The following is a 12,937-nucleotide window of genomic DNA, read 5'->3' as shown; positions in this document are numbered from 1 at the left end:
GGGTGAAGGATGATAACTCTCTCCACGTGTGTTTATACTCCTTCAAAATAATCCAATGGTTTTTTTGAAGCTCACTTATGTCAACACGTGCTTTATTGTGTCTTATGTGTTTTTAAAGAGCTGGGTGGAAGCAGCTGGAGAAGTCCCCTTTCGAAGCATACCTCCTCATGTTCTTTTTGAAGTAGCCTGTTCAGTCACTATAAAGTATCATGGCTTTAATAGCTGTTTTGGAGGTGTCCAGCCACACCCCTGTGTTTGATATACGTATGAAAAGGTAAGTATAAAAATTCATGAAAGACATCTCCCAAAGCTCCAGGTGTGGAGGTGGCTGCATTCCTCCTTTCCACGAGAAACAGCAAGAGCCCACGATCAAAGAACAAGGCTGTGCACAGCCCGGCACTCTGTACCCCAAGCTCTGCACCAAGAACCAGCTCTGGGAAATAGCTGCAAACCTACAAGTTGTCCTGCAGAAGATGTTGCTCCCAGCAGGAGCTGTCCTCAAGACCTGGACAACAGATGGGGTGGATAATGATGCTCTTTGGAGTAAGCCAGGTGAACCTGGGCTACCATGTGCAAACATTAAACTACAGATCTGAACATCTAATCTGTCATAATTACATCACCGGTCTTATAATGGGAATAGCAGCCTCTGTAAGACAGCTGTACTTCTGAAAGGAAATACTCTTTGTTACTTTTTCCCTGGAATTTCTTTCTTTTTTTTTGGGGGGGGGGGGGTGTGTGTGTGTTAGGTTTTTTTTTATTTGTTTGAGATTTTTTAAAAGAAAAATAAAGGATCTCTGGCTGCTACCAGTGCAGACCCACGTCCTGACTTTGCCCTGCTACAATGCAAATGCTCCTAGGCAGGGATGACTGCCTCCATAAAGCTCCAAAATGCTGATCTCACCCCTTCTCTGGTACCTCGGCTTTTGCAACACGCAGAATAGAGCTGAGCCAAACCTCACCTGGCAGCAGAATACATTTTGCTTTTTATCAGAGCCACCTCCACACTGCTGTGACAGTCTCGTGAGTTCCAGCAGGCAGGCTGGGTGCCGAGCGTCGCTGGAGGCCTGCTTATACACTGATGGAAAATTAAAGGAGTTTTCTTCCATCTTCTTCAGAGTGAGAGACTACAGCTGAGAAACATTTAGGACAGGGAGAATTTTTAGTTAATTGAAGTAAACCAAACATATCTAGCTGCTTTTACGACTATTTCATAATAGTATCTTTTTAAGCTAATACTCCACCAGGGAACACAACTTGCAGACAAAAAAAACCCCTCTGAAGTGCCTTGAAGAGAACTGAGCTTTGGACTCTGAACTTTCCTGCTTATAAACAATCATTTCAATCTGCTGGGCCGCAGCGGGAGTATGAGGCTTCATAAAAGGGCTTAGGTGTTGTAATACTGAGCGCAGCAGTGTTTAACTCCACATCTTGCTATCCAGACTCCCCATGCAATCCAGAAGATTTAGACACAAAGAACCAGATCCACACAGGCCAGTGGGGAACCGCTTTAGGAACCACTGAGGAGAGCACAGCCCAGCTGTGCTGAGGTACCTCTTTCTGATCAGGTTTCAAGCCCCAGATCCCTTCCCAGTGCAGGAACTGAAGCAGCACACTCTCATAAAACAGCAACAACAATTCCAGCACTTGCTTAGGGTTTGCAAGAAAAAGATCCAGTGTTCCCCTTCTGCCACAAAGATGTGAGCACCCCAAACCCAGACCTGCCCTGCAGCTGTTGGGGCATCCTCTTGAAGCTGTTTTGGCTTTCATGGAAAGAAACAGATGAGGTTGGGCCAGAGGAGATGGGTACTTAGGTCGCATCCAGGCACTCTGGAAGCAGGACAAGGACAGCTTGGGCTCCACTCACGATCTGGTTCAATGGAAAGTACTTAAATATTCTTTAAGGAAAAATTAAAACTCAGTGGGTGCCATGAACTTGGGGTTCCCAAAGTTTGGACACCTTAGGATGCACCGGTGTCACCCTCTGCAGTGGCCTGCAAAGCACCCTGGCCTTTGCCAAACCACCATATACCTCTCTTTCCTCAACATCCTACTCAGCAGTCCCATTTCCCAAAATGGGTTCAAGCAGAAGTTTTTCTTTCTCCCCCTTCCCAGTGGCCATCTTTGGTCTGCACATAAACTCCCCAACCTCACCTCATCCTCCTCACCACGTACTCACCCAAGCAGGCAAAGGGGACTGAGGTCAATTTATTTTCCTTACATTTCTTCCAAATCCTTGCACGTGGTTTCCTAACCTTGGGTCTACCCCAATTCCTCACCCGCCCTGTGTTCCTTGCTTGAGCCCTTGGCTTATCTCCTTGGTCCACTTGCCAGGGCTGGCTTGGGTACTGCAGGAGAGCGCTGAGCAGAGCAGAAGCTGTGAGTAAAGACAATCAGCTGGTGGACGGTAATTGCCTGAGCAGGCAAGTGCCTCTAGGCAAGTAGTCAGCCATTGCCTTTCTTTTGAAGCAGCTTGTAAAGCAGCCTAGAAAGCAGTTCTAACCAACCTACTCAAGTCACACTCTTTCTTGGTGGAGTTAATTACACCTTTCAAAGCAGAACAGAGTCAGCCAAAGGGACTAACAGCTCCATGTGCACTCCAGAAAAGATGTTAATTAGAGAAATAAAACATTTGCGGAGAAGGGAACGGTGAATCCACACATTTTTGTGAAGAAAAAGGAATTGAGCCCACAACCTGCTGGCGTAAGCTAGCATCAAATCACCAGCAAGCTGAAGGTGCTGAGGGCTCCTTCTCCAGGCATGCCTGAGAACACCCACTGGCCAGGGGAAGCAGCAACGCACATGATTTCTGGCACCCTGGGGCATCAGACCAACCTGGCATCTAGTCTCAGCACCACCAGCACTGAGGTCCCTGGGCAAACCAGGAACTATTTGACACCGAAGGATTTATAAAACTGCACTGAAGGAAGCTTGGAGCTCCACGTGGCCTGCAAAGGAGTTTGAGGAAACAGAGTTCTGGGATCAGGCCCAGTTTTTCAAGGGTACTTACATGCTAAGCCAAATTGTTTACAATGGAGATAGTTGCCTACAGACTTTTCAAAGTCTTAGCCCTTTGGGCCTTAGACCAGCTAAAAGAGGTGAAGAGAAGTGCAGTCACTCAAGGCATATTCAGGCAAGCCGCACAGCAGGTGGGACACGGAGCTCCAGCCCTGGTCTCACCCTGGAGCAGCGGTGGCTGGGGTTGCCTCTGCCTCTTCTGTGCTGCAAGGGCAGCTCTCACCCGGGCCAAAATTTCAGTCCACGAAAACTGACCGCAAGGGCGCAGCAGTGGTGTGGGGAAATCCTGAAGATAATCTCTGACCTTTGCTATCTAGAGAGAAAATGCTTCAAGTAGGAACGTGTTTACCATATTAATGCTAAAACAGTTCCATTATAATCAAAAGCATGATGTTTCATCAAAATTCTTATGAAATTTATATCTGCTGTAGTTCTCCTTCACATGGAAGTTGGATGTAAAACAAGCATATGTTTCTTGTTACGGTGCTGAAAAAAATCCATTGTTTCTGGGTTGACCCATTCAAAATTTAAAATAATGTCTGCCATTAACAAACATGATCTTCAGCAATCAAAATGTATTCTTATATTTCACTATTTAATAAAAGAACTTCCAAGTGAAGCGCAGATTTGCTTAAAAGCAATGAAAATTAATTCAACCTAAAACTGTCATCAAACTGCAGGATTAGCAATACCAGCTCAGACCCTCTTAACCTGACACACGTGATTTAGATGTGCCGAAGATGTTGTGAACAAACCACAAGATGACCTCAGTAATGTATGGAATCTGTATAGAATTTACATCCAAAAAACTACATTAATGAAGATGAAGGTTTCAAAGTCAAGCTAGGAAGTGCCAGAGGCACCATTGCCTTCCACATGGTGCTATGACCTTAAATTGCAGTTTTGCATTCTTCACAGTAGCACCCCTTCTCTTATTCAGGATTATTTTCAATCCTTCTCAGTGCATTGCTCAGCCTGGCTTTCTTGCAAGTCTGTACAGGCCACAAATGTTACCAGCTTCTTTATAAGGATTTCTGCACTTACCATCAGAGAAATAAGGACTGTGAGGTCTTTTTCACATCTAGGAGAATCCCCGTGAGATTTGGTCCTGGCACTGCACCGTGGTCCTGTAGCATCCATTGTGTGTATGGATGAATACTGACACTTTCACGCAGGATTTTCTGAAAAGATCTACTGAACCTAGAGATGTGATTGCTCTGCACTTCTGCAGATGTAGCCCCAAACACCACGTATTAAGTATTTAGCAAAATAGTTTGTGCAAACCAAGTGTCTTGTTCACTGTTAAAGAACCACCTTACGACAGCAGCCAAAAGAAAACAGTTCTCCAAACCACAATGTTCCTTCTTTCGTCATCAGACCAACTTTTCACCTGTGGCAATTTGACCCCCTTTACTGTTATCAAGCTTCTCCTTAAAATGAGGCGGTTTTGCACATAGCAAGCTCACGGCTGCATGGTCCTGGATCGTTCACAGAGCAGCACCGAGCCTGCACAAGTGCAGGATCGCACAGACAGCTGCACAGGTGGCATGGAAGCATTACAAGGAAATTGCAGATCTGAAAATCCCTAATTTTGCAAGTCCATTCCTTCCCTTCCCAGATATTTTAAAGGATAAACGCAAGAATTCAAAAATGGGAATCACACTGACCCTCCAGCTTGCCACCAGCAGGATTCAGATCTTTCATACAAGAAAACTCCTGTTTCTTCTAGCTACAGATTAATGACAGTTCACCGTACACAGAGTGGAACATTAGAGGTTGAAACGTGAAATGTCTTCCAAATTACTCATCCATTAGCCAGTAGCACAAGCACCCAAACCTCACATCACATATTCTAGAAAGAGTTTACATTCTTTAACACAAAGCTGCTACAGATCCTGGTTCCCAGGCAACAGATAACCCTCTTAGACTCGCCACCTTCCTCCGTTTCTCACTGTTTTTAGATTCTCCTAAATGTCTTAAAGTATACACACCCATCTCTGCCAAAAAACAACAAATACATTTTCCTTACTAATATCATTCTAAGATACAATTAAAAAGCATTCAGTGAACTTTTTCAAAATACTTCAACAGGAGACTACTGCACATCATGGGAACTTAAAAGTTAAAAAAGATCGATCCAAACCAGAAGCATCTGAAAACACACCTAAACAAAAGCTGTCAAACCACCTCAGCCTCAATGAACAGGCAAGCTCTTAACATGGCTTCCTCTTCTCAACTTTAACTCCTATCAAGATCACTTGGAAACACTCATTAACTTGTACTACTGTCCTCCGACTCTTAAAATGTTAAATTTGAGTGTAAAGAGGTCAGTGATTTCAGGTGTGTTAGGCCAATTGGAACATGGCTGCTTTGCACTCTACTCAAAAGGCCAGCCTATTTTTAAGTGCCTGATGCCAACAAAACCTTTTCTCTAAGTCAAGTATTTTTTGAGACACTTTTGAGCCACATTAATCTTAATCCAAACCTATGGTCAAATAAGCAGATGCTGTCCTTCTACAAAATCCTAGCTTTTGTAGGAGTTTGACCAGCTATGCTTTTCAAATGCTACTTCCGTTAAATAATTAAATCTTCTAATATTATTATTATAACAGATAGCAAAATAGTTCTAATTCCATTAGAAAAATTCAGTATTCTAATAATTCCACAAATTCGAGTGCAAAAAATTCAGGTCCTATTTGTCTCTTGGAAGAAAATCAGAAAGTTCTCAAGAATACTTCATATTATATATGCTTCAATCAGGTTTTACTATCAGAGACGAAACAAACCTCACATTCTTAACATAATCTCCCCACAGAGACTTCTAAGGAGTATCGGTGTTGCAGATATTTTTGCAGCATTTTGTTTTACTGCATCAGGCTGTGAAGTTTTGAAATATGTATCTTACCCAGGGATCACTGTGTCTATCCTATAGCTGTAAGCAACTGAAGCAAGCAGGTGATGAGCAATGCTAAAAGACCTTCCATTCTGACTTCTGATCCAGTACTGTACTTACCTGGTCATACCAATTCAAAACTGCAGATGTTTGCTCCATATTCATGCAACTTTTTTTTCTACACTGCTCTAGCTTTTGGTCAGTGTATTCTTGCATTTGGCAGACAAGTATGCATATCAAAAACTAAAAAACAAACCTTGGGGCTATTGCACCAGATTGTGTACTTCACACAGACGGCTATATGATAGGCTTCAAATTTCACATGTAATACCAAAATCTGTCTCAAATTAACACTACCATTAAGTTACGGAAGACTAAACTGAAGTTCTTCAGCCAGCAAGGGCTGGTGTTTTCTGGATACAACTAAATTCGTTGTTTTTAAGCAGAGCCTTAATTCCATGTGTATCTCTAATATCAGGAAGGCTGGTAGATTAAAATACTTTATACCAATCACTGTAAACAACAGCATGCTTAGGCAATGAAAAAAATATATGGGAATTATTTTGTTGGAAGCACATCAGCATACCACTTTACCTTTTAAAAGGATCAAAAGTCTCAAGATGCTCACATGGGACAGTCATTATGGTTTATATGAAAATAGTCTTTTAAGGATTAACAATGTACATGGTATAAAAAGCTAGTGAAACACTCCCCGATTTTGTGATTAAGGAATCATCCATATTTTCCATTGTTGTAATACGTATGTGCTTAGATGCACAGGATATTACATTCTGCTGTCTCATGATACCATGGTAACATCAAGCACTGACCCAGTATTGTTGTCTCCAGGGAGAAGCGATAAAGGAAATAAGCAACCCCTTTTAATTTAACAGAGCAACTAGCACCAACAGCCTTGCATGTTTCTTACCTAACCCTACAACCGCAGAGAACAGCTGTACTATGAAAAGTGTAAGAATCAAAAAGCTGGAACGAAGACTGCATACCACTAAAGTAACATGTAATGTATATGCTCATAGGAAAGATCTGAACATTAGCTTGTTAACATTTACAAAGAACTCTTCCAAGTAGATTTTATACTTTGACATGTTTATTTTAGTTGGATGAACAGATTCAGTGAACAAGCTGAAACTGTATTCCTCAGCCTCACATTTGCCTCCCTGTAGACTTCTATAACCAAATGTTGAAAAACATCAGAAATATGTGGATATTTGCATGAAGTAGTTGAATAGTTATTTCTTGTTCCATGCTTCTCTTTCAAGTCTTTCACGGATTACTTCTTTTAGGTATGGTTCAAGATAATGCTGATCCTGAAAAAGAAAAGAATATATTTAAACTTACAGGGAGGTCCAGAAACACCTCAAGCCATTCCTACAGACTACTTGTCTCTCATTCCTCTTCAGATTTGACTAAATCCCAACCTAACAAGAAAAGAAAAATTAAAAAAATCAAACATTACTTACTCTAAAAATGTCAATTTTGTATCTGCCAAGTCTGCAATGACAAGTTCTTTATTGCAGCAGCCACTAATTCTTAACGCCTCGCCAACATTCACAAGCAAAGTGATGCTTCCAGCTATACCTTTAGAAACTATGTTATTTTGGCAGATACCCAAACATACAAGATCCACTTAATTAGTTCAAAGTCCAACTAAAATACCCTGGAAAAATTAATTTTGAACTTAACTTCTAAACAACACCGTAAACTTGGATTTGATGGAACACCTTGACCATGTTTAACAGTTACAAACCAAACTGCTGCTTAAGGAGCTATGCAACCAGTTATTTAATGCAGCAGTTACTTAAATATAACTAATAAGGCTATGAGAAACAGCCTCTGCTTATACACAGAAACACAATAACCTTACACTATCCTACAATCAGAAGTTTAGCGATAAGATTCCTCTCTGCCTGGTAGTTTGGAGAAAGCTAAGATGGATAATAATGCAAAGTCTGTGAATGAATCCACTACAAAAAAACCCCAGTTACATCTGAAAAGGAAAGTGTAGTTTATTTTTCAAATTACAAGACGACACTTGCTTTAATGCAAGATTTCGCTTTAAATTATTCTTCCTTGGCATCTTCATTAACAAAAGCTGTAGCTTGAGATTTTCTATACAATTCAGAAATTCATCAGAGCAGCAAGAGACCTTTTACAAGAAGTTCTAAGATAGTTACTAGTTACAGTGTATTCTTTAGCTGACAGCTTAGAAGTATTTTGTCCAAATACGAACAACATGCTATGGCTCTAAGCTGTAGTTTAAAGCTTCTGTTATCTTGAGAAAAATTTTGTAGTTTCCACTGAAAAACAGGTATTTTTAAACAGTGATCAACAGCTGTATTTTCCACAGGCAGCCTACAAGATACACGCTCATTTACTCATTACAAAGAAACGTAAGCATGTAACATGTCTTCAGAGACTGAAAGTCCCAAAGACCAGTCATAGCAGTACCATTTAAGACCTCCACCTTGGAAACACTCTGTACACATACCTCTTCATACTTCACCCACTGGTCTTTTGGAAGGATCTGATGTTTCAGGCTTAAGTCAAGTGCTCGCTTTATGCGAAACATTCTTTCATTGTAAAGATGTTCTGGAAGTCTCTTCAGTGCTTCTTTTACATCATCATCTTCATACAGTGTATCATCTCGCATTAATCCTATGCCAAGAAGATTTTACCATATCACTGAATAAATGTTCTTAAGTAAGATTTAAGATTGACATAGTTTTTTTATATGTAACATGGGCAAAACAATTCCAATGGTAAATTACCAAGAAAACTCAAACCAATCCAGAAACAGAGAACCACTAACTGCTCACAAAGAACAAACTAAACTCTAGCTTTCACATACTCTGTTTATTTGGGTTTACTCCTTTTCTTAAGGAGGAATAGGGAAATGGGCATTTAACTCAATGCGTTTCATAAGAGTATAGATATACAAAACAGTAACTATTCTGGATTTGAGAGGTGAACTTAAGCTCACCTAATTTTGTATCTGTATTTAAGGTGACTATCTAGGTAAAAGCTTTAAGAGCTCTGAATCCATCAGTCAACCACACATATAATTACTTCAGTACTGAAGAACTTATCTCTAAACTTCACTGTGCATAATGACTAGATCTGCACTGACTATATTCAGCTACAGAAACGTGAAGCTAGGTGTTTGTGCACAAGCTGGTTCCCTCCCATGCCTCCCCAAATCAGAAGCTAAATCCAGGAGAAGTACCTGGTCTTCTCCAAGCCAAGAACACCCTCACACTGTCTGTGGAACAAAGGATTCCTGAAGTTCAACCAACACTGCTTTAAGTTTCAGTATTAACAACACGGGACAAAATGTTAGTTTTGTAGCATTCCAAGATCGATACAGATTACCAGAGTATGCCTACTGACTTATGGTTGAAGGTTTTTATCTCATGTGACCGAGTTGGCAGGAGCCTTCCAATAGAAAAGAAATTTAGAGCCACACATTCTTGAATTCAGTTTTGTAATTTATTTCAAAGGCACAGGGAGCATAGCTGCTGGTTTAACCACTAGATTAAATTCAGTGTTTCTCCTCAGTTTTTAGTTGCATTCTCAGAAAAGCATCAAAAAGCATTAATGTCTTTAAGAATTTCAGCACACATAAGAAGAGCTAAGCAAGCACTGCATCTCTGGAGAAAAGACCTAAGCTTATTCCTTTACAGCTGTCTTGCAAATTTTTTTCTAACTTCCCCAGGGCACGTATGTTAACTTCCTTTAAATGATTTGCTCTCATTGTGGTCAGCAGCAAATTACAGCCTCTGAATATTCAGTTTCTCTTGTCATTCAAGAACATCTACATAGTTGAAACAAACTTGGTAGCAACTCCGAACAAATTGAACACAATACCATCAAGGCCATCGCCTCTACTTAAGGAAATGCTATTTTTACACCTACTTCACCATTGCGCAGGTCAGAGAGACACCAAGTGAAGTTACAAGGGCAAAACTAACTAAATCCCTTTCTGCACTTTGTATACTTTGCTTAAGTATTGCAGACAGATTGACTGCTATCAGTGGGAACCTCTCCAGCTTCAAGGGCAACCTTTGGGTTAGAAGATACTGGCCAGTGAAAGTGACATGGTGGGAAAGGATAAACCATCAAGCTTTCAGGACTGCTTTCTGAAAGATTTTTCAACTGCTCCAGCTTAACCTTAGCTGTTTTAAGTTATTTCATTGAAAACAAGAGCAAACACTGTAGTAACAGAAAAGTCACTCATTCACTACTAGGTAGCAAGCCTACTGACTGAAGCTATCGTTAACTTTTCCCCCACAAAAGTAGCAGATAATTTTGATCAAAAAGACTTATGCTAATCTGCACATACGTAGACCAGTTACAAACTAGTTTGATGATTATTACATTTGCAGGGCTTTTAAAAACTCAATGAAATACTTACCAAGTTTGTTGAATCCAGCTGCATTATAATACCACTTGCGAATTCTGTCTAACAACCGACCACCTCCTGCAACTGAAGGTGGCCATCATCAGTTGCAAAGCAGTATAAAATTCAACATTTACACACTACTATGACAGCACACAAATATTTGCTGACCTCCTTCACATGCAGTAATGCAACACTACATTAAGTCTGAATCTGAGTACATGTGACTTGGCCTCTCTGCTTTTTAATATCCCTTACAGACACTGAAAAGGTAGACCATGTGCTTGCTATGTACAATGAGATCTCTGTTTCGCTAAATTTGGATATTAGACTGCTTTACAACTTACTTTTACAACTTACAACTTTGAGCAATGTTAACAGTTCATTGCTAAAGACAGGACCAACACTTAGGCTCCACAACCCTTACTTGATCTAAAAACATGTTCTAAGTAAAGCAAAACCATCATGCTTTTCAAATAATTTATTTGAGTTCCAGCTCTCACTATGGGTTCATGCAATTTCAAGGCCAGCATATTATTATGCTGTTAACCTTCTGCTCTCCTCTCCAGTTACTTAAATACTATTCCAGAGCTTCCTTTTCAAAAGAGCTCCCAAAGTCAATTGGAAAGTCAACACTGAAACCTCAAAAAAAAAAAAAAAAAAGGTAATTCAGACTTCAAAAAAACCCCAACAACATACCACGAGTAGAAGGTTCATCTTTCCTTAATTGTGATTTTGGATAGCAAAGGTGTTTTGACATGTAATCAAGTACAACGCAGTACCAAACACCACTGAAGTAACTCAACAAGGGGTCTAGAAATCCAGAAACAGCACGGTACGGGCAATGCAGCCAGGGCAAGCTATCTTTCATGGCTTTAAGTCAGTTGCCTTACTAAGTCACCCCATAAAGCCAGTGTTACACGTGACGCCAGTATGCCATTAGCCCAGTACCTCACCAGGCCTTATTCCTTCGTGCTTTAAAGCTTGAGAAGGAGCCACAGACCAGCTAAGCCTGGAGTCTGTACCCGGGCAGGGCAGCGATCCCCGAGCCCCTCCGGAGCAGCCCAGGGGCTCCTCCCGTGCGCCGCAGCACCCCCTGCCCCGCTGCTCCCAGAACACCTCCGTATGGGAGCTGGGCTCCCTGCGCTGAGGCCCGTGCCGCGGGAGCCCGCCGCCAGGGCCATACCGGCAGCAGACTAGCTGTCCCTGTCAAGGGCACACGGCGCGCACCGTCCTGCGGCTCCCCCGCCCCCCGTCACGGCCCGCCTCGTCTCCCGGCGCGGGAGCGGGCGAGCCCAGCGCCGCAAGCGCGCCAGGCACGGCCCCGCACGGCCGCCCCCGACCGCGCACCGCCGCCTCACCGGACGCCCTCGCCGCCATGTCGACCTCGGCGCGGCGCGCTGCCTTCCGGGTAACCCGCCGCTCCCCGGGGCGGGGCAGGCCCGCCAATGCCGCCTCAGCGCTGGCGCATGCGCCCCGCCGGGCGGGGGCAAGGGGCGAAACCGAACGGCGGCCCAGGGAGGTGCCCACCGTGCTCTCCGCCTCCGCTCGCCCGGTGCCTTCTCCAGGCGGGTGGCGAACGTCCCTGAGGACGGGGACGGCCTCACCGGTCTCCGCCGCGGCAGCCTGCCCCTGCTTCGACCCCCCGCTAGGCCGCCTTCTGGCGCGGCAGCCGTCGTGACCACCGGGCTGCGCTGAGGCACCTGCCCGCGGGCGGGAAGAGGACGGAGAGGCCACGGCGGGCGCGGTGAGGCCTGTGACTTACGATGGTTTGAAATAATGCTTACGGTGCTGGAGGACCGGTAATTAAGCCAAAATTAATCATCGCTTACTCAGAACGAGGAGCACAAGGAGGCTTCCTCACAGTGTGCGTGCGCCGCAGCTGCTCCGCAAACTGGCTGCGACTCCCTGGGCCGCTGTTAGCCCGAGCTGCGGCCACCGGTAGCGGTGCCCGGTCTCAGCTGCACGGCTGCGGCTGGAGTGAACAAGCACTGGTTCCGGTGTAAGGTAATCCAGCTGTCAGTCAGGGCAGCTGGACTGGTGTAACTGGGTGTTGTGAAGAACCTTCAGACCCCAAACCTGCAAACAGAGGGGTAAAGGTGAATGCCAGCTAAAAATGTGTTGTAAATCACAGTAAACAAAACACCAAGTCATCAATCGCAGAATGAAGCAGAAACCTCTCTGCCCTGGTATCTGCAGCTGCCGGGTGAGCACCTCTGTCTTCTAATGCACAGCTCACTGCCCCTCCCCAGCAATTCCTTCAGAAATGAACCACTGCGTTTTCAAAGAAATGAAATAAATATGTGGAATTATTCTAGAAATCCTGCTACAGTAAGCAATTTCAGTCAGAAAAGCATGTATGTGGCTGGATGCGATATGCAAGCAAACAGCACAGCTCAAACTGCAAGTCAGCAGACTGCAAAGAGTCTGTGCTGTATTGTACACAGGAAGCCTCAATTAATCAACACTATCAATCGAAGGCTGCTAGCCCTGATCAAGAACAAAGGCTACAATGAGTTTGTTAATTCTAGGCTAAACATTTCTATTAAAGATTTTTTTTTCCATCCTAAAGCCAAAAAGTATTTGGCATGATCCTCAGAAAGTTCTAT

The 12,937-nt window shown here is 43.2% G+C and overlaps 1 protein-coding gene across 1 annotated transcript; it reads right to left on the bottom strand.

The window, feature by feature from the left end:
• Positions 1–6,997: 6,997 nt before the first annotated feature.
• On the bottom strand, positions 6,998–11,822 carry LOC102046682 (cytochrome b-c1 complex subunit 7). The gene is made up of 4 exons (XM_055703872.1): positions 11,690–11,822; positions 10,344–10,415; positions 8,421–8,587; positions 6,998–7,239 (listed from the first exon to the last, which is right to left on the bottom strand). The coding sequence occupies exons 1-4, from the start codon at positions 11,706–11,708 to the stop codon at positions 7,162–7,164; spliced, it is 336 nt and encodes a 111-aa protein (XP_055559847.1). The 5' UTR covers positions 11,709–11,822; the 3' UTR covers positions 6,998–7,161.
• Between the last annotated feature and the right edge of the window lie 1,115 nt (positions 11,823–12,937).

This window comes from Falco cherrug, chromosome 3 (assembly GCF_023634085.1).
Source record: "Falco cherrug isolate bFalChe1 chromosome 3, bFalChe1.pri, whole genome shotgun sequence".
Taxonomy (NCBI): domain Eukaryota; kingdom Metazoa; phylum Chordata; class Aves; order Falconiformes; family Falconidae; genus Falco; species Falco cherrug.
This window is presented reverse-complemented; position numbering and strand designations above follow the sequence as displayed.

Bases quoted from the DNA above. Each gene is read 5' to 3' on its own strand.
- LOC102046682 (XM_055703872.1), bottom strand. The intron at 8,588-10,343 runs GTAAGTATTTCA...TTCTTGGCATAG, and splicing joins AGCTGGATTCAACAAACTTG to GATTAATGCGAGATGATACA. The intron at 7,240-8,420 runs GTATGTGTACAG...TTTCTTTTTCAG, and splicing joins AGTGGGTGAAGTATGAAGAG to GATCAGCATTATCTTGAACC.